This window comes from Giraffa tippelskirchi, chromosome 5 (genome assembly GCF_054371585.1).
Source record: "Giraffa tippelskirchi isolate mGirTip1 chromosome 5, T2T-mGirTip1v1.2.pri, whole genome shotgun sequence".
In the NCBI taxonomy this organism is placed as follows: domain Eukaryota; kingdom Metazoa; phylum Chordata; class Mammalia; order Artiodactyla; family Giraffidae; genus Giraffa; species Giraffa tippelskirchi.
The window spans coordinates 90063741-90086709 of NC_137279.1; the positions used below are offsets into that span (position 1 = coordinate 90063741).

General features: G+C 38.1%; 2 protein-coding genes across 2 annotated transcripts in view; one reads left to right on the plus strand and one right to left on the minus strand.

Annotated features, from left to right (window-relative positions):
- Positions 1 to 506: 506 nt before the first annotated feature.
- On the minus strand, positions 507 to 22140 carry AIM2 (absent in melanoma 2). The gene is given in 6 exon segments (XM_081486983.1): positions 507 to 581; positions 5979 to 6170; positions 7559 to 7771; positions 7773 to 7990; positions 10419 to 10552; positions 22091 to 22140. Coding segments are annotated over 6 exon segments (882 nt in total).
- Positions 13398 to 22969, plus strand: part of LOC145505084 (olfactory receptor 6N1-like) — a 38025-nt gene continuing 28453 nt past the window's right edge. Inside the window, exon 1 of the mRNA XM_081486791.1 lies at positions 13398 to 13507. The gene's annotated coding sequence lies outside the window, so the exon portion shown is untranslated. The remainder of the gene's footprint in view (positions 13508 to 22969) is intronic.

The following is a 22969-nucleotide window of genomic DNA, read 5'->3' on the forward strand; positions in this document are numbered from 1 at the left end:
TGCCTGAAGAATCCCCTGGACGGAGGAGCCTGGTAGGCTGCAGTCCATGGGGTCACGAAGAGTCGGACATGGCTGAGCAACTTCACTTTCACTTTACCTTTCATGCATTGAAGAAAGAAATGGCAACCCACTCCAGTGTTCTTGCCTGGAGAATCCCAGGGACGGAGGAGCCTGGTGGGCTGCTGTCTACGGGGTCGCACAGAGTCAGACACAACTGAAGCGACCTAGCAGCAGCAGCAGCAGCAGCAGCAGCAGCAGCATACATTATATAAAACTTGGAATCTCAAAGGAAATAAACATTCCACTGACATTTTGCTTACATAAGTTCACCTAACAAATGCTCTTCCTTCACCATGAAGTTAGACAGTGACTCAGTCCCAATGTTTGGTTTATTTTGACTCAGTCAGAATAGATGGAAATCTGGATATGGGCTCCAGACTCTGTCCTGTTCCATTATGAGATAAACTGGAAGTGAGTATGAACACTGCCATCTGCTTTGGAAAGCCTCAACTCGTGTTAGCCTTATAAAGCACCAGTTCGGTTGAAGCATCAATCTGTTCATTCTTGATCACAATTATATCCTGGAAAGTTCATACCCAAAGTATAAATCCAAATATTGCTTGGGGCTTAGGAGTCCCTATATGATTTGAGAACCACAGACTATTTATTTTTAGGCAAAAAACCTATGCATTAGACTCCTAGGGAGGCACACATTTAAGGGAAAACAAATGATGCTTAATTCTTCCAAATTATAAAAGTTACAGATTTAAAATATGACAGTGAGATGATACAGAAAAGTATATTGAAAAAGAAAGTGAAAAGCACCCTTAACACCCCATTCCTAAGAATTAATAGCTAGTATATATATATTACTGTATTTCAAACATATGTGTATATATATATATTTTTTTCTGTACTTAAATTTATCACAATAAACATCAATATTAATGACATCCAGGTCTTATCCAAACACATGAAAATACAAGATAAGCTTCTATATAGAAGAAGACCTCTAATCAAGTTTCCATATGTGAATCAAGATTGAATGGTTGTTCCTTCCTTTCCTTGTACTTGGTGACCTTGAAGAAGAAAGAGACAGAGATCAACAATGAGATGACCCTGATTATACATCTCTTCTTTCATTCACACTGTGTCAGCTTGCTATAGGCCACATCCCTTTTTCTCTTTCAGTCTAGAAGGCTCTTTTCCCACTCTCACCTAGCTTCTTTAGTGAATTCCTCTTTTGAGTCATCACCTCCAATTCTTAGTTGGGGCCCTCAAGTGAGATATGCACTCATACCCAGCATGAGCGCATGTGGACAGGCAGGAGTTGTTGGAGAACAAGAGAGAGGAAGGAGCAAGTGTACTCAAGGTTAAGAGTTGGAGGGAAAGTTCTTACTGGGAGGAAAGGTGGAAGGAAGGGGCAAGAGGTATTCCTGGTGCCATGCTATGAAGGAAGGATTGGGCTATCTCACTGAGAGCTTGAGGACTGGCAAGACTGAAGAGCATGTGCATTTCTGAGAGCCTGGATATGTCAGCCTTTGAGTTTGATCTGTTCGCATTCCAGTGCAGGCACACCTCAGAGATATTATGCATTCAGTTCCAGATCACTGTGATAAAACAATTATTGCAAAAAAGTGACACCTGATTTTTTGCTTTCTCAGTGCATATAAAAACTATGTTTTCACTATCCTGTAGCCTATTGTGTGCAAGAGTATTAATGTATATATTTTAATAAAAAAATCCATTATTGCTAAAAACTGCTAACCCTCATCTCTCTCTCAGCCTTCATAGAATTGAAGAGTGTTAGGGCCTTACCCTCGGAGAAGGTAATGGCACCCCACTCCAGTACTCTTGCCTGGAAAATTCCATGGATGGAGGAGCCTGGTAGGCTGCAGTCCATTGGGGTCGCTAAGGGTCAGACACCACTGAGCGACTTCACTTTCACTTTTCACTTTCATGCACTGGAGAAGGAAATGGCAACCCACTCCAGTGTTCTTGCCTGGAGAATCCTAGGGACGGGGGAGCCTGGTGGGCTGCCGTCTATGGTGTCGCACAGAGTTGGGCATGACTGAAGCAACTTAGCAGCAGCAGCTGCAGCAGCAGGGCCTTACACTGGGAATACTGTGGCTGGTTTAATCTTCTATCCAGACTACTAAAACTTTTCCCATATCAACAATAAGACTGTTTTTCTTTCTTACCATTCATGTGTTCACTGAGATAAAATTTTTAATTTCCTTTAAAAATTTATTCTAAGCATTCACATCTTGTCTATTTGGTACAAGAGGCCTAGTGTTTGACCTCTTTTCTTCCTTCCTCACTAAGCTTAATCATTTCTAGTATTTGATTTAATGTAAGAGATACGTGACTCTTCCTTTCACTTGAACATTTAGAGGCCTCTGTAGGGTTACTAATTGGCCTAATTTCATTATTCCTTTGTTTCAGGGAATTGGGAGTCCCAAAGACAGAAAGAGAGATAGGGGAATGGTCCATCAGTGGAGCAGTCAGAACACCTATAACATTTATCAAAGAAATTATCCAACTTAGGAGGGTGTGTAGTTCATGGCACCCCGAAATGATTTCAGTAGTAACATCAAACTCACTGATCACAGACCACCATGACAAGTATAACAGTAACGAAAACGCTTGAAATATTATGAGAATTACTAAATGTGAAAAGAAGACTCAAAGTGACAAATGTTTTGGAAACATTGTGCCAATAGACTTGCTCTAGGCAGGATTGCTACAAACCCCCAATTTGTAAAAACAACACAGTATCTATGAAGCACAATAAAGTGCAATAAAGCAAGGTATGCCTGTATTAGCCTTTGTTAGTGTTCCAGGAATTCGTCCTACACGGATGTATGTATGTGAGTGTGACAAAGATCATGGGATTTGTCCTGTAGGATAAACTACAACAGAAGTGGTTTATCCTATAGGACAAATCCCATGATCTTGAAACAAATCTTGAAGCCCAGATTTACTAAGTAATCTACCTGGTCTGAAGATTCAAACAATTCTATACTATTTAGATTTGATTTCATATCCTATAATAGCTTCTCTGAAATTTCTTTCTTCAATATGATTAAAAATATCCTTTATGAAAGGTATAAGACACAGATGAAGAAGTCAAAGACAACACAAACAGATCAAAAGATATAACTTGTTATTGGATTGGAAGAATCAATATTGTTAAGATGACTATACCACTCAAGGCCATAAACAGATTTAATGCAATCCCTATCAAATTCCCAATGACATTTTTTACAGAACTGGAAGTAAAATTTTCAAATTTCTGTGGAGACACAAAAGATCCCAAATAGTTAAAATAATCTTGAAAAATAAGAATGGAGCTGGAGGAATCATGGTCTCTGACTTCAGACTACTTCAAAACTACAGTAATCAAAACAGTATGTACTGCTACATAAACTCAAGGATTTGTGATCAATTAACCTATAACCAAGGAAGCAGGAACGTACAATGGAGAAAGACAGTTCCTCCAATGAGTTGTATTGGAAAAGTGGACAGCTTACATCTAAAAGAATGAAATTAGGTCATTCTCTAATACCATACACAAAAACAAACTCAGAATGGATTAAGAACCTAAATGTAAGACTGTGTGCTCTAAAACTTTTAGAGGAAAGCAGAGGCAGAACACTCTTGGCATAAATTGCAACAATATTTTTTTAAATCAGTTTCCTAGAGTAATGTAAATGAAAACAAAAATAACTAAATGTGACCTAATTAAACTTAAAAGCTTTTGCACAGTGAACTAAACAAAACGAAGAGACAACCTACTGAATGAGAGAAAATAATTGCAAATGATGCTACCAACAAAGGATTGATTTCCAAAATACACAACTCATACAGCTTAATATCAAAACAAACAATTAAATACAAAAATGGGCAGAGGACCTAAATAGACATTTCTTCAAAAAAGACATACAGATAGCAAATAGACCCATGAAAAGATGCTCAATGGCTCTAATTATTGGAGAAACATAAATCAAAACTAAGATGAAATGTCACCTCACACTAGTCAGATTGGCAATCATGGGATGGGGAGGGAGGTGGAAGGGGGGTTCTGGAAGGGGAAAACATGTTCACCCATGGTGGATTCATGTCAATGTATGGCAAAACAAATATAATATTGTAAAGTTAAAAAATAGAAAATAAACTAATTTAAAAAAAGTCTACGTGTAACAAATGCTGGATAGGGTATGGGGAAAAACAAAAAACCTCCTAAACTATGGGTGAGATTGTAAATCACAGTCATAATGGAGAACAGTATGGAGTTTCCTTTAAAAACTAAACATAGAGTTACTATATGTAGGATCTGGAGAAAACTCTAATTTGAAAAAAATACACGTACCACACTTTTCACAGCAGCAGTATTTACAATAGCCATGGTGGACGGTGGAGAAAGCTGAGCGCCGCAGAATTGATGCTTTTGAACTGTGGTGTTGGAGAAGACTCTTGAGAGTCCCTTGGACTGCAAGGAGATCCAATCTGGGTGTTCATTGGAAGGTCTGATGTTGAAGCTGAAACTCCAATACTTTGGCCACCTGATGTGAAGAACTGACTCATTGGAAAAGACCCTAATGCTGGGTAGGATTGGGGGCAGGAAGAGAAGGGGACGACAGAGGATGAGATGGTTGGATGACATGACTGACGTGATGGACATGGGTTTGTGTAGACTCCGAGAGTTGGTGATGGACAGGGAGGCCTGGCGTGCTGCAATTCATGGGGTCACAAGGAGTCGGACACGACTGAGCGACTGAACTGAACTGAACAAGTAACTTGTGCCCTTTGACAAATCAATGGGCAAAGAAGACATGGTGTATATATACAAGGGAACAGTGCTCAGCCATAAAAGGAATAAAACAATGCTATTTGCAGCAACATGGATGGACCTAGAGATTATTATACAAAGTAAAATAGTCAGACAGAGGAAGAAATACCATATGATAGTACTTACATGTGGAATCTAAAAAAATGATACAAATGAACTTATTGATATAACAGAAATAGACTGATAGACATAGAAAACAAACTTATGGTTACCGAAGTGGGTAGCAGTGGGGAGAAGGGAAATAAATTAAGAGTTTGGGATTAATATAACACATTATAACATATAAAATAAGTGAACAAGGACCTACCGTATAGCACAGGGACCTATATACAATATGTTATAATAGACCATAATGGAAAATAATCAAAAAAGAATATGTGTATGTGTGTGTGTGTGTGTGTGTGTGTGTGTCTGTGTAACTGAATCCCTTTGCTGTGCACTTAAAACTAAGACAACATTGTAAATTAATGATGTGCTGTGCTCAGTCATGTTCAATCCTTTGCAACCCCATGGACTGTAGTCCACCAGGCTTCTCTGTCTGTGGGATTTTCTCAGCAAAAATACTGGAGTGGGTTGTCATTTCCTCCTCCAAAATTAACTCTGCTGGGCTATGCTTAGTTGCTCAGTCGTGTCCGACTCTTTTGTGACCCCATAGGCTGTAGCCTGCCAGGCTTCTCTGTTCATGAGGATTCTCCAGGCGAGAATACTGGAGTGGGTTGCCATGCCCTCCTCCAGGGGATCTTCCCAACCCAGGGATAGAACCCAGGTCTTCTGCATTGCAGGTAGGTTCTTTACCATCTGAACCACCAGAGAAGCCCAAGAATACTAGAGTAGGTAGCCTATCTCTTCTCCAGGGGATCTTCCCTGACCAAGGAATCAAATCGGGGTCTCCTGCATTGCAGGCGGATTCTTTACCAACTGAGCTACCAGGAAAGCTCAAAATTAACAATACTTCAATATAAAAAATTAAATTTAAAACTATTCTTTTAAAAAAGCATGATTATTTACACCCACTAAGTGGCAAGGGTTAGTTATTCCACCTGCTGGGCTCTCTGTGTAATAGCAGCTGTCTAGTTTTTTAAAGACTTCTACTTTGGAGCAAAGATAATGCACCAGATGATCTTACCTTGATGAAACTATGACTTATGGATCTCAGCTGCCTCTTATCCCTAATTGATGCCAATTCAAAGCAGATGAGTGTAAGCCTATCATCTTCCTTACAGTTGATGCTGGTCAGTTGCCATACATAAATGAGGACTTACATCACTCTTGTATTATCTTGTATTTCACAATATATGTTTTTATTACATACCAATTTCTGCAAAAGAAAATTAGCAACCATCCTCTGATAACTGGATCAGAAATTTCCACAGCTTTGAAAATGTAGGGTATTAGTGGAAACTTGTGTCTCATACCAGTTGCTATAAGCTGGAGGTCCAGAATTACAGGTACCAAATAGTGTTAGATATCTTGTTCAGTTTATCCTCCCATTAAAATTCTCTATCTATCTTTCCTTCCTTTAGGTGTTTCTGTGCTGAGTTCCTCTAGAAAAAGGGATTACTTTCCTAATTTTTTTCTGCCTCCATTTCAGAATAGCTGAGATTTCCTAAGGAAATTAGAAGTGGTGTGGTCTGACAAGCTTAACAGGTTTCTCTGGATCTCCCCTAGAACTGAGTAGAAAGGCTATTCATGTCTTACTATGGGTCTCAGAAGATTGTTGCAAGTCTTCCTTCCAACCCACTCCAGTATTCAATATTTGCTCTATCTTTTCTATTTATTTGTTCTTCACTGATCTGCCCAAATTTTGAATCTAGACCATCTGATTTCATTGTTTTAGTTCCTATGTCACTTACTTTATTCAGTAATTCTACAAATACACTTGTGTGCAGTTACTTAGAGTGTACAGAAAACAACAGTGGGTAAGTAGGGTCACACTAGAATACATGCATAATGGAATATGAAACATACTTCATACAAAAGTTAGATCAGCTGAGTTTAGTATTTCTATGATGTGTTGGCATTGAAATACCTACCCTGATTCTAAGACTTTCACAAAAATTTTGCATTTTATTGTCCATGTTAATACCCTAAGCAATGAAACAACTGATTTTTCTAGTCTTTTTAACGTCCATATTTCCTCTTAAGTTAATGCCAGAATTCGTTGTTCAACAATTTTTGATGAAAGAATGTGAAGAGGTGAGAGATTTTAGAGTTTAAAATGATCAGAATTTTAGCTAATTGTTGATAAGAGCTGATTCTAGGGCAAAGTAGTCTATTGATTTCTTACCTTGATTTTTACAGCTGGAGTCCAAGCTTGGAAGGGCAATTATTTATTCTCAATTAAATTAAGCTGTTACTGAAACAGGTGAGGCAGAACTCAAAAAACACAATCATGAGGAGTGTTTTTTCTAGTCTATCTATGTACCTATGTTAACATGTTAATAATATATTAATAGATATATATAAACTGCACAGGGTGGCTGTGAAGGGATTAGCACAGCTGATAAAATGACTTGATTTTTGGTGAGTCACTTTCTAAAGAACTTGCATGGTGTTACCTTGGGAAGAAGGTAAGAGATTATTTTATATTCTGAAGACTGCACCAACTATCCTTGATCAGGGGGCTTTGAGTTCCTGTGTTTATGAGGTGAACTATATTCACTTGGCAGTTAAGACTTTTACATTCTGTGATATCAGAAGAAATACTGAAAAACAATAATGTGGGCTTATCTTATGCACTAAAAACACCCCATTCACAAATATTCCTAGAGCTTGTAGGTAAAGATGACTGATTTTAGGAGTTGCCTTTGCCTTTTTAATCAGGCTTTTAGAGGTCTGCAGCTTTCAGTCAGGGTTAACATCAGACACGGATGAGGCATTGAACACCTCCGGGAACCCACTGCAGCCAAAACAATCTGAATATGGCAAAGGTTTTATTTGTGATGAACTTCTCCTTCAGGGCCACATGATAAACCTTCACTTGGAAGAACTGGCTCTCAGTAGCCACTGTGGCATGAAATACCTTCCTCTTGCCTTCTCTGACATCATATGTAAATAGTTCCATTGCCTTCAGCACTATCACTTCTTTGGGACCCCTGTGGAAGCCCTCCTCTCTGGAAGCGTCTTTAGCTTCTTTATCTTGGTTTCTACTTAGAAGTACACACCGAAAACAGGCACAATTAAGAAAAGGAATGCAGGTTCACTCCCTAATGAGAATCATCTATGGCTTAATTTTGAGCCTCAATAAAGAACATAATTGAGAAGAGTTGGGGAAAATAGAAAAAAAACTAGATGAAGATCACTGACATGGTATAGATAATCTAATGGAATAAATGGAGAAGATTTAAACAGTGATTTTTCTTCTTTTTCTCTGTTTTATGACTCTGGTAGGGAGAATATATTTCTTTAAAAAAGTGTTAACTCACATGAAAATGTATTTCTGCCAGGAAGAACTATGTAGAGTAGGGAGGCAATGGGCAGTAGCAATGCTGTTGTGGAGTGGTTTCTAGTAGAGATGAGAATGAAAAAAGTAAAAAAGTAATCTTAAATTATCCATCAACTCATTTCCATGTGCAAAATAAGACATAAATAAGGATGGAAATAAATCACCCTTGACAGCACTGAGAGTAAGGAATGCCTCCTAACAGCAACAGTTGATTTCATCCCAGGAGATGAAGTAGTTAAAAGTTCCAAATTAGTAAGCCCCTTTTCAGGAATGTGTTGTGTTAAAAAGTAAGACCGCCTTGAAAGAATTCCATGAATTTATGGAATTTGGAAATGACCTGAATAAAGGACATTTTGAAGACTAGCAGAATTAGCCACCCCAAAATATGTTTCCCTGTAATAAGATGACCATAAGCTGATTATTCTGAAAAACAGTACATATGGAGGAAGCTTTAAAACCAGAGAGGAAGATGACCTTTTGTAAGGGAGATTTGTTTTTATAAATTAAATCTCCATTTTAAGGGTGTCTGTCCCTTAAATGAGGGAAGAAGGAAGAGAAGGAGGACTCTCAAGCTCAGGAGAATATTATCACCAGAAGAAAAACTGACTTCAACCTGCATAACAAACATTTCCCTTATTGTTCCTGGTAACTTCCCCATAACTGATCTCCTCACTTTTTTCTTTCTTATGTCTTTCACAAAAGATGGTATTTAAGCTGGTGGCTTAGGCCACCTCAGGGAGTTACTTATTTTTCCTGTATTCTATGTGTAGATTAGGAATAACTGTTATTAATAGTAAACTTCTGCTTGTTTTTTCCCTGTTGATCTTTGTTTTAAAACAGGGATCTCAGCTAAGAGCTCAGAAGAGCAGAGGGGAAATTGTTTTTCCTTCTCTAAACACTCCTGATAGAATAATGGCAGGACCCTGAGGAGAAGAGTGCCAAAGAAGTCAGGTGTCAGGGTGCTTTTCTATGGCCTCCTGTCTACCCAGTGGCTGCACCATTTCAGTTTGAATTGGAAGGGAGGCCACTGATCTGTAAGAGAAAGTATGAAGGAAACGGTGTGCCATGGGGTTTGTAGTGACCAGTTCACGGAGATAGGCGAGCCGCCTCCACAGACAACAGTGCTCCTTGTGGTCTGACCTGTACCATTGTACAGGCCATGACCTGTGGGTCATAGGGCTCAACTCTGTTAAGCTTCTCATCACTGTGGCCAATTCTCCCTATATCCAGATGTTCAGTCCAAGGACATGTTAATCAGTAACAACAAATCTCTTACAAGTAACCACAAATCTCTTACAAGTAACCACAGCAGCACCTTGAGAAGATGTGCACAGGACTTGAGAAAAAATAATGTTCTATAGGCAGTATCATGAAAGGAGACCTGATGAACACCTATTCATTGTGTGTAAGGGAGTACTGAAACAGCCTGAGGTTAAATAATAAAGATAATTTTTTAACTTATAAAACAATCATGCAATTGTTCTTTAATGCTAAAATGATAATTTATATCTGTATTTCCTGTATCAAATAACACTGGCAAACATAGCAGGTGAAAGAAAAAACATAAATTATAGAAGTCAACTTGGGACAAATTGATATTTTGGGGGGTACACAAAACAAAATTTCAAATCAGAAAGACTATTTAATAAAATACAGCATTTGATAGAGGGGAAATTTCAGACAGTTAAAATTAATTATTTTTGTCTATGTATCTGCATTTCCTGAATTTTAACAATAATGTTATTTCCGTAATAAAAAAGAGAAAGAATTGGTGATAGTGCTTTGTTTCTGTATTTCTCTACCCTATCGCACCCTAAGCTCACTCTTTCATAAGGTATTGAAGGAAACACAAAAACATTAAACAAACAAGTTACTAATTATACCTACTGCTGAAGAGGAATGATATAGGTGCACACGAGGTCAGAGATTATCCTCATGCAAAGGGCAGCATAATAATAGTAGGAATTTGAAAGTCAGTAGGACCTTTAAATACACACTCAATAACAACATGTATGATCTTATTAATAAAGGACTGTATATCACAGAGGATTAGTGAGAAGTTCTTTTATGGTTCTATTGATCTCTATCATTATATTGCAGGGAGGGGGAAATGCTGAAAACAGGAATCTGGTACTTTGGTTGAGAAAGTGCTGGATGAGGTTGGTGGCAGCTTCTGAGGAGTCTGGAGGCAGCCCTCAATTGGGTGCATGCTGGATGTTGGAAGTTCTGGAAGCTGACTCTGCTTCAGAGTTTCTCTTGGAGTCAACAGCCTTAGTGGTGGTGTATTCTGTTTTCTGAACCTATATATATATATATTTATATTTTGCTTCCTGGTAAATGGTTTTCATCATCAAATAAACCAAAACATTTCTCTCCTACTTTCTGTCTGTCTGTCTGTCTCTCTCTTACACACATACACACATTACAGTATTCCCACTATGGCAATTTTCTACAGAATAATAGCATATCTTATGATATTCCCAAGACTTCCCCAGCTTGGACCCCCCCTACCACAATTGCAAACTTCTCTCTGAAAACATTAAAACTTTGTTTAATCCAGGGACACAAAGAAGATAGAATTGCATGGTATATTTAGGTAGGCATATGAGACCTAGGAGGCAGATTAGCCTCCTTGGGATTCCCTTGCTCCAAGGAGGATTTAGAGCAGTGGAATGATCTTATGGGAGTAGGAATGACAGTGTCAGAAGTTTAGGCAGATGGGACCTTAGAAATGACAGAATAAGAGACACAGATGCATAGAACAATTTTATGGACTCTGAGGGAGAAGGTGAGGGTGGGACGTTCTGGGAGAATAGCATTGAAACATGTATATTATCATATGTGAAACAGAACACCATTCCATGTTCGATGCATGAGACAAAGGCTCAGGGCCGGGGCAATGGGATGACCCAGAGGGATGGGATGGGGAGGGAGGTGGGTGGGGGGTCCAGGAAGGGGAACACATGTAAACCCATGGCTGATTCATGTCAATGTATGGCAAAAACTACTACAATATTGTAAAGTAATTAGCCCCCAACTAAAATAAATAAATTTATATATAAAAAAAGAAATGTCAAGCATAAGATTTTATGCATGGAAAAGCAAAGTTGACTTATGGTGTACATATATGTCATTGTCATAGCAGAGAGCCAGTGGCTTGAGTTTTCTCTGATTAGACCATGGCCACTTGGACCTGGTTCAAAATTGCGAAAGGAGTCCATCAAGGCTGTATATTGTCACCCTACTTATTTAATTTATATATAGAGTACATTATGTGAAATGCCAGGCTGGATGAGGCTCATGCTAGAATCAAGATTGCCAAGAGAAATATCAATAACTTCAGATATGCAGATGACATCACCCTAATGGCAGAAAATGAAGAGGAACTAAAAAGCCTCTTGATGAAGATGAAAGACGAGAGTGAAAAAGTTGGCTTAAAACTCAACATTCAAAAATGAAGATCATGGCATATGGTCCCATCACTTCATGTCAAATAGATGGGAAAACAATGGAAACGGTGACAGACTTTATTTTCCTGGGCTCCAAAGTCATTGCAGACAGACTGCAGCTATGAAATTAAAAGACACTTGCTCCTTGGAAGAAAAGCTATGACAAACCTAGACAGCATATTAAAAAGCTGAGACATCACTTTGCCAACAAGCGTCTATATAGTCAAAGCTGTGGTTTTTCCAGTAGTCATGTATGGATGTGAGAGTTAGACCATAAAGAAGGCTGAGTGCCAAAGAACTGATGCTTTCAAACTGTGGTGCTGGAGAAGGCTCTTGAGAGTCCTTTGGACAGCAAGGGGATCAAACAGTAAGGAGTCAATCCTAAAAGAAATCAGTCCTAAATATTCATTGGAAGGGCTGACACTGAAGCTGAAGCTCCAATTCTTTGGCCACCTGATGCAAAGAGCTGACTTTTGAAAAGACCCTGATGCTGGAAAAGACAGGTGGGTGGCATAATGGAATCAATTGTCATGAGTTTGAGCAAACTCCAGGAGATAGTAAAGGACAGGGAAGCCTCATTTGCTGCAGTTGGTGGGGTTGCAAAGAGTTGGACACAACTGAGTGACTGAACAATAGCAAAAGCACTCTAATGGCAGAAAGTGAAGATAAACTAAAGATGATGAAGGTAAAAGAGGAAAGTGAAAAAGCTGGCTTAAGACTCAACACTCAAAAAACTAAGATCATGGTATCCAGCCCCATCCTTTCATAGCAAATAGAAGGGGAAAATATGGAAATAGTAACAGATTTTATTTTCTTGGGCTCCAAAATCACTGCGGTTAGTGATTGCAGGCATGGAATTAAAAGACACTTGTTCTTTGAGAAGAAGCCACTTGGAAAGCCCTAATAGTTCGGTGGCAAAGAATCTGCCTGCCAATGCAGGAGACACAGGCTTGATCTCAGGGTTGAGAAGATCCTCTGGGGAGGAAATGGCAACCCACTCTAGTATTTTTTCCTGAAAAATTCCATGGACAGAGGAGCCTGGTGGGTTACAGTCCATGGGGTCATAAAGAGTCAGACATGACTTAGTGACCAAGCATGCACATGCTTCTTGGAAGGAAAGCTATGACAAACCTAGACAGCATATTAAAAAGCAGAGACATCACTTTGCCAACAAAGTTTCATACAGTCAAAGCTGTGGTTTTTCTAAAAGTCATGCATGGATGAGAGAGTTGGACCATAAAGGAGGTTGAGAACTGAAGAACTGATGCTTTTGAACTGTGGTGCTGGAGAATAATCTTGAGAGTCACTTGGACTGCAAGGAGATCAAACCAGTCGGTCCTAAAGGAAATCAACCCTGAATATTCATTGGAAGTACTGTTACTGAAGCTGAAGCTGAAGCTCCAATATTTTGGCCACCTGATATGAACAGCTGACTCTTTGGAGAAAATCCTGATGGTGGGAAAGACTGAAGGCAAAAGGAGAAGGGGAGAGCAGACGATGAGATCTTTACATAGGATCACCAATTCAATGGAGATGAATTTGAGCAAACTCTGCGAGATAGTGAAGGACAGAGGAGACTGTTGTGCTGCCATCCATGAGGTCACAAAGAATTTGACATGACTTAGCAACTGAACAACAACAACAACATCCCAGAAAGTAAATAAGGAGAGCCACAGGAAGGGGAAAGGACTAGTTTGACCACTGCATGGCATTGCAGAGAGATCCTAAATGGAGCAGAAAGGAGAAAGGAGGAGCCCTAGGGTAAGGACACACTGGGTGCAAATGCTGTGACTTTGAGATAGAACACAGGAATTCTTGAATTAAAGGGTCAAAGAAGTGGATCAACTAATGTTTATGTATAAATCTGTGTGTATTATGACAGTATTTCTACTTGAATTATTTGCATTGAAATTTCTGCTTTGATTACTGTAATCAACAATCCAGTGGAGGATCTTTGTGTGTATGTGTGTATGTGTGTGTTCCTAAGTGTATAAGTCTGAGATGCCATTCATGCCATGTAGATACTACCACATTTTTATCGTGTGTGAAAGGATAAAGACAGGTACCTTTTGCTCTAAGATGTAGTTATTCTAGACTCAGGGACACCTTCCCCCCATCTTTTCATTTGTGCTTGGTTAGAACTCTGTTGTTATGCCTCCTCCTCAATAAACATTTTTTTTTATTCTTCAGTTCAGTTCAGTCACTCAGTCGTGTCCGACTCTTTGCGACCCCATGAATCGTAGCACGCCAGGCCTCCCTGTCCATCACCAACTCCCTGAGTTTACCCAGACCCATGTCCATCAAGTCGGTGATGCCATCCAACCATCTCATCCTCTGTTGTCCCCTTCTCCTCCTGCCCCCAATCCTTCCCAGCATCATTTCTGGATTTCCTTTGATTCACTTTTCAACTTTTCTCATATAAACTGTATTATCTTCTACTTTGGTCCACACATTTTTATTCTTGAAGCATGGTTTTCTCTTGCATTCTCAGTCTTAGTAAATAATAACATCATTTATCCAGTTGCCTATGGTAGCAATCTAGAACAATATTTGAACTTCTCACCTCTCTCACCACTTAACACTCACAAACACGTGAGGTTCTACTTTGAAAGAAGCTTTTTTTAAAAAAATTATTTAAAGTCTCCTTATTTTTCCCATTCTTACCTGGAATTTTGAAATTGCTTCCTGAGAGATGTGCTCATAGACTAATTCTTTAAATTAAAAGCATTTTTCAATTTCAGTGGTGTAAATACTACTACTACTCAGGTTGCTTTCATCATACTCATTGTTTAGCCAGCAGCACCAAATTCCTGAATTTTTCACAGTCAGTTCTTCATAGTTGTAGAATGAGTGGGCTCCAGCACAGACTAATACTTACAATTTATCTTCCTGTCTCCAAACATGATCTCTCTCTCTCTCTCTAATGAGTCCCTCAAGATCATTGGCAAAATATTTTACTACTAAAATGTAACAATAATTAGACATTCTTCTACATGCTTCACTGTGCTAAGTCACTTCAAGCATGTCCAACTCTTTGTGACCTTGTAGACTGCAGACTTCCAGGCTCCTCTGTCCATGGGATTCTCTAGGCAAGAATACTGGAGTGGATTGCCATTTCCTTCTCCAATTCTTCTGCATAAAACCTCTCAATTATTTGCCTTTTTTTTTTTTTTTAACAAAGAAGATTCAGTTTCTCTCTTTTTTACATAAGGTAAGGAGATCCAACCAGTCCATCCTAAAGGAGATCAGGCCTGGATGTTCATTGGAAGGACTGATGTTGAAGCTGAAACTCCAATATTTTGGCTACTTGATGCAAAGAGCTGACTCATTTGAAAAGATCCTGATTCTGGGAAATATTGAGGGCAGGAGAAGCAGGGGACACAGAGGATGAGATGGTTGGATGGCATCAATGACTCAATGGACATGGGTTTGGGTGGACTCCGGGAGTTGGTGATGGACAGGGAGGCCTGGCGTGCTGCGGTTCATGGGGTCGCAGAGTTGGACACGACTGAGCAACTGAACTGAACTGAACTGAACTGAACTTACTGTCAAGGGGTTTTCAGGTGGCTTAGTGGTAAAGAATTTGCCTGCCAATGTAGGAGATATGAGTTCAATCCCTGGGTCAGGAAGATCGTCTGGAGGAGCTAATGGGAACCCACTCCAATATTCTTTTTGGGAAAATCTCAAGGACAGAGGAGCCTGGTGGGCTACAATCCATGGGGTCACAAAAAGTCAGACACAACTGAGTACCCACACACTGACATAGCCCTTTTTACGTCTCTAGCCTAATTTTCCCATGCCCTTTCACATATACCAAAGTTTTCATTGTACAGAATTACCTGTCATTTCATGCCATTTTTGAATAAGTTATGAGACACTTCCTTCACCTATCCAATTTCTCTACCTTATTAAGAACAATACTATGTACTGCATATGGTTTCTGAGGATCTACTAGGACTGTAATAAGAAATGTATATGTATTATTTTACTTAACTTTTGATTTCTCCATTTTAGACAAGTCCAGTTAAGTTAATTCTCCAAAGTTATGTGACTAGTGAATGGTGGTCTTTCTTATTCCAAAGCCCTTGCTCTTGATCACTAAGAGAAAGGATCTTCTCTACACTGCTCATTTTTACAAATCTTGTATTATTTAGCACAACTTTCACATCCTTTTGAAGCCTACATGAATGTCACTTTCTTAATATCTCTTAATTTTTTTTTATTGGAGTACAGTTGATTTACTCTAACTATTGGCTCAGACAGTAAAGATTATGCCTTCAATGCAGGAGACACGGGTTCAATCCCTGGGTCAGAAAGATCCCCTGGAAAAGGGAATGGCTACCCATTCCAGTATTCTTGTCTGGAGAATTCCATGGACAAAGGAGCCTGGTGGGCTACAGTCCACGGAGTCACAAAGAGTCAGAAATGACTGAGTTGCTAATACTAAATGTTATGTTAGTTTCAGGTATGCATTAAAGTGAATCAGTTATACATATACCAGGTTGGCCAAAAAATAGTTTGGGTTTTTCTGTAGCATCTTATGGAAAAACCCAAGAAACTTTTTGAACAACCTAATACATATATCCACTCTTTGTAAAATTCTTTTCCAATATAGGTCATTACAGAGTATTGAGGAGAGTTCCCTGGGCTGTACAGTAGGTGTTTGTTATTATTTCATATATAACAGTGTGTCTATGTCAATCCTGGTTTCCCAATTTATCCCTCCCTGCCTTCTCCCCTGATAGCCATAAGTTTATTTTCTACATCTCTTAATGAAATTCTCCATTTATATTAATACATTTGTGTCATATTTTAGATTCCACATATAAGTGATATCATATTATATTGTCTTTCTCTTTCTGACCTACTTCACTTAGTATGATAATCTCTAGGTTCATCCATGCTACTGCAGATGATTTTATTTCATTTTTTATAACTGAATAGTACTCCATTGCATGTATGTGCCATCTTTACTGATTCATCTGTTGATACACATTTAGGTTGCATACGTTGGCTATTATAATAGTGATGCAATGAACATTAGGGTGTATGTATCTTTTCAAATTAGAGTTTTCTCTGGGTATATGCCTAGGAGTGGGATTGCAGGACTCTATGGCAATTCTATTCTAAAGTTTTTGAGGGACTTCCATTATGTTTTTCACAGCGGCTGCACCAATATACATTCTTACCAACAGTGTAAGGCTATTTCTTTTTCTCCACAATCTCTCCAGCATTTATTTGTAGACCTTTTAATGATGGTCATTCTGACTGATGTGAGGTGATGCTTTGCATTTCTCTAATAATTAGTGATGGCTAACATCTTTTCATGTGCCCATTGATCATCTGTATGTCTTCTTTGGGAAAATGTTATTTAGGTCTTCTGCCCATGTTTCAATTGGGTTGCTTGTTTCTTTGTTATTGAATTATATGTGCTGTTTGAATATTTTGAAAATTGAGCCCTCATAAGTCACATCATTTTCGAATATTTTCTCCCAGTCCATAGCTTGTCTTTTTGTTTTGCTTTTGGTTTCCTTGATCAATCTCATTTATTTTTGTTTTCATTTATATTGTCTTGAGCGGCTGACTAAGAAAACATTGATGCAATTCACGTTAGAGAATGTTTTGCTTATATTCTCTTCTAGAAGTTTTATGTTGTCATGTCTTATATAAGTCTTTAAGCCAGTTTGAGTTTATTTCTGTGCATGGTATGAAGGTGTGTTCTAACTTCATTGATTTACATGCAGCTAGCTTTCCCAACATCACCTGTTGAAGAGACTATCTTTGTTCACTGTATATTTTTTTCTTCCTCTGTTGAAGACTAATTGACTGTAGGTATAACAATTATAAGATCCTGTGTTTAACTCTAAATAACAGCAACAATTATGACAGATTTTATACAGTGGTGTGTGTCTGGCTATGTGTATGTGTGTGTGTATACAGCATAAATGGCATGGTTTCTCTAGGAATGATGTCAGCATCAGGATGCAATAATATCCTCCCTTTTCTCTTCCTTTCAATCTACTACCAGTAAACCATCCACAGCTCAACAAAGGGGCCTTTGCCCAAAACAACAGGATGTTAGAAAGTTCCACACATCTTTACACTTAGAGGTGGATGGGTTAGAATAGAAGAGGAGGTGAACCAGGGGAACAGTGGAGGCAGTACCTGCAACTCCAGCCCCCTAGTCACAACAGCTGAGACCACAGCCCCAGAGAATGTGGTAGCAGCAAGAGAGGTGGTACAAACAACTCTTACCTCCTGGCTGCAGAGGTGCTTGCAGCCAAATTTAGTGGAGCCTATAACCTCATCCTTGCAGCTGTGAAGGCATCCATGTCTTTGGTCCACTGCCTCCTGTCTATAGCAGAAGCTCCTATGATCCAAACAACACCTGACAATGCAGAAGAGCGCACGACTCCAGTTACTTGCTTACCTTCACCCTCCGCCTACAGGAAATTTGTAGTGATAGAAGTGCCTGCCATCCTGGTGCCCAACACTGGCAGCACCAAGGCACCAATGATCCTGCAATCGTAAGTGACTCTAATGAGGGCACTGGGTGACACCTCTGACAAAGGTTGTAGAAGGTCAAAATTGCCAACTCTCAAATATAACTAGAGGCAGCTCAGATAAGAGAAGCAGAAAAAGTTTTCTACAGTGCCAGCTGCTGGAAAATAAGAATAAATCTTCTAACTGCGAACCTGTTGGATCAAGTTAAAAAAACAAAACATAACAACAAAGTAACATTGTACCACAAAAAAGAAAATGACAATCCTCCAGAAATAAACAAAGTCATGGGATATTTTGATCTCTTAGAGAATTCAAAATAGCTGTCATGAAGAAATTTATTGAGCTATAAGAAAGTTCAGAAAGATAGTTCAATGAGCTCAGGAATAAAATTAATGAACTGGACTACTTAAATGAACAGATGGAAACTCTAAAAAAAAAGAGCCAAACAGAAATTCTGGAGATGAAGAACTCAATAAACAAGAGAAAGAAAGAAAGAAAGAAAGAAAAAGAAGGGAAGAAAGCATTACAAAGAATTAAAATAGAGCAGACCATGTGTGAAGAGAGAATTAGCAAGTCTAGAGATAGGTATCTAGAAATGATACAGGTAGAAGAGGACAGAGAATTAACATCTTAAAAAAAAATAATGGCAATATTAAGGTAACAGATATCGCAGGAGAAGAGAAGGAGAAGGTAGCTAAGAGTTTATTAAAGAAATAATAGTTGGGAACTTGTAAACCTGAAGAAACTGGATATAAAATCCATGAAATTAACAGAACACCTTATTTCCTCAATGCAAAAACACCTTTTCTAAGACATTGTATTAAAACTGTCAAAAGTCAATGACAACAAAAGAATTTTAAAGGTGGCTAGGGAAAAATGGATGGTAATCTACAAAGGAACGCCCATCAGGCCACTGGCAGACTTCTCAGTATTAAATCTACTGTCCTGGAGGAAGAAGAATGACATTCTCAAAATACTGAAAGATAAAAATTAGTAGCCCAGAATACTCTATCCAGCAAAGTTATCATTCACATATGAATAAGAAATAAAGCCTTTCCCAGAAAAACAAAAGCTGAGAGAGTTCAACACTAGGCCTGACTTACTAGAAATGTTGAAAGAAACTCTTCTATGAGAAACAAAAAGGCCAATGTACACAAAATTTGAGTAAAGTGATAAACAGAAAGAATCAGAAAATTGCAACTCTGCATCAGAATGGGTTCTAAAACCCTTATTATAGCATAAAGGTTAAAGGAAAAAAATAGTAGAAAAAATAACAGTAGCCATTTCAATTTGGTAATGAAATCACAACAAAAAAGGAGATAATTTGAGACAACAAAATCATAAAAGGGAAAGAGAAAAAGGACAAAACTCATATAGGGAAACAGATAAGATTGTATCAGCAGAAAAAATATTTTTTTCTATGAGACCTCATAGTATCTATACAAATCTCTTGGTAATCAAGTCTTATGAGGCCAACATTACCCTGCTACCAAAAACAGACATGGACAAGACAAAAAAGAAAACTGCAGTTAATGTCTCTGGTGAACACAGACACAAAGATACTCAACAAAATATCAAAAATTGAATACCACAGTACTTTAAAAGGATCATACTCCATGATCAAGTGGGATTCATTCCAGAGATAAAAAACAACCTATCAAATTATAAAGGATATTTGCAAATCATACATCTGATAAGAGGTTAATACTCAAAAATGTATAAAGAAATCATACAATTCAACAACAAAAACAAAAAACCCAATTAAAAGTTGAGAGGAAGAGTTGAATAGACATTTTCCAAGGAAGACATACAGATGGGCAAAATACACATAAATATATGTTCTGCTGCTGCTACTGCTGCTAAGTCGCTTCAGTCGTGTCCGACTCTGTGTGACCCCATAGACGGCAGCCCACCAGGCTCTGCCATCCCTGGGATTCTCCAGGCAACAATACTGGAGTGGGTTGCCATTTCCTTCTCCAGTGCATGAAAGGGAAAAGCGAAAGTGAAGTTACTCAGTCGAGTCCGACTCTTAGCGACCCCATGGACTGTAGCCTACCAGGCTCCTCCATCCATGGGATTTTCCAGGCAAGAGTACTGGAGTGGGGTGCCATTGCCTTCTCCGAATATATGTTCAACATCACTAATTACCAGGAAGATGCAGTCAAAACCACTATAAGATATCAACATATACCTGCCAGAATGCATATTATCAAAAAGGCAAGAAATAAGAAGTGTTGAGGAGTATGTGTATAAAAGGGAACTGTCTTACACTGTTGGTAGAATGTAAATTGGTACAGTCACTATGGAAAACAGCATAAAAATTGTTCAAAAACTTAGTAGAACCACCATATTATCCAGCTATTGCATTTCTGGGTATTTATCCAAAGAAGACAAAAACACTATTTTGAAAAGATATATGCATCTGTATTTTCGTCACAATATTATTTACAATAACCAAGATGTGAAAAGAATCTAACTATGTTCCCATAAAGTAGTGAATGGAGAGCAAAAGATATGCCCATAAAGAGGTGAAAGGATAACAATGGAATTCTACACAGTCATAAAAAAGATGAAGTCTTTCCATTTGCAATAACATGGATGGAACTTGAGGGAATTTATGCTAAGTGAAATAAGTCAGACAGAGAAAGACAAACACTCTATGATCTCAGTCATATGTGGAATATAAAAACAAAGAAACAAAAGAAAACTAAAATAAATTAAGAAACCAAATAAAACAAAAGCCAACACATAGATATAGAGAATCAAGTAGTGGCTACCAGAGTGGAAGGCATAGAGGGTGAAATGCTTAAAAGGGATGAACAATACCAACAGCATGGTGATGGATGGAAACTAAAATTTTGGTGGTGAGCATGCTGTAGTGTGTAAAGAATTAGAAACATAATGTTGTACACAAGAAACTTGTTATAAGCCAGTTAACTGAATTTTTAAAGTACAATGCAAAAACATATGGCTTCTTTAACATGTTTTCTGTGAAGGCTACAGGTAACCATGCAAGTGATGACATAAGCACATAGTGCTATACAATTATAAACTGTTATGTTGTGTCTGAGGAATTTTAGAGAAGGGACTGATTGTGTCAGTCTTGCATTATATTTTTTATGTTTTCCTCAGCTATTTGAAATGAGGAGATATAACTCTTAGAGAGGCGCTCAAGGTAGCAGTAATTACATACAATTGCACAAAGTTACCACTAGCCCTGTACACAAGTCAGTTAAGTTTCTCTAATAGTTCTACTCTTGTGACTTGCAGTGTGGGTGAGATGATACTTATTAATTACAATTGTTGTAATTTGTAGAAAGGAAAGATAAATAAGATCTTAACAAGTAAACACTGAGAAGACTTTAGCCAAGAGGAGATCTCGAGAAGGATTTTCTGAAGATGAAACAGTAAGTTGGGACACAAACAATGAAGTTTTGAGCAGGTTAGGTTTGTGGAGATCCTGAAACAGAAGGAAGCACAGTGTACTGAAGAAACTTGGAGTAGTAAGCAAACAGAAGTGTGAAAGAGACTCAATTAGCAGACACTGAACCCGTTGCTGTAATTACCTTTCAAATTCACCAAATGTCCAGGTAGAAGAAAAAGATTAAGATGTAGTTAATTTTTAGTATGCCTTTGATTAAATCATAATTGGAGGGATTTTTTGTAGAAGATGAAATGAGGCAAAGTTTTGAGGTTTAACCACAATAATATAGATTGAAGAGAATTGAGCAAAAGAAAAACAAGAAGAAAACACCTTATTTAAGTGAAAATGCCCTTGTGAACATGTGATTGCTAATTAGGTGCCTAGATCTTTCACTACAGGAATCCCCAGATGTTTACCTCACTGGAACTTCTTCCACATAATCTTGATCTTGAGATATTTTAGACATGCAGAAATCACTTTGTCTTATAAGAGGAAAAACATAAATTAGTAAATATCTCTGGAGATAAAATGCAGAATGTTGTAATCTTGTAAAAGATTGAGAAAATAATGTGAAGGATTACAATGAAAATTGGTACAAATTTGGATCATTTAAAAAACTTACTAGTGCTGGCTATGTCTTGTTGAGCCATGATATAGTTTCCTCTCTCATTTGCTTTCCTCTCAGGGAGAGCTGTTTTGAAGCTATAAGGTGATTTTGACATTCCATCTGTCAATGTTTGTAGCTTTTGTGCAGTCAGGAAACTGCATAATTTCCTCCTGTGAATATTTTGTTCAAAATGAAGAATGATAGCAGGCATAACTTCTTTTAGTCTTTTATAACAAATTCATAGTGAAGGAAGTTCCAAAATTAAAACTTCTTTATACAGCGAACTTAAGTGCAGTTAAGTAGAAAGCAAAGTTCCTTAAATTAGGCTCTGATAAAAATGTGAGTCATCTTACCACTTCTCCCTCCTTCCCTGTGCTCAGAGGGGCAGTGGCAGGAGGAGATCTTGTAAGACCACAAGAAGAAAAGCTGAAAATGGCAAAATTTCATTCTTTTTATGGTTGAGTAGTATTCCCTTTTATATTAAACACATGTACTACATCTTCTTTATCCATTCACCTGTTGATGGACACTTAGGTTTCTTCCATAGCTTGGCAATTTAATAATACTGCTATGAACATTGGGATCTATATACCTTTTAAAGTTATTGTTTTGATTTTCTCAGATATATACCCAGGGTTGGAATTGCTGGGTCACATGGTAGTTCTATTTTTGTTTTTGTTTGTTTGTT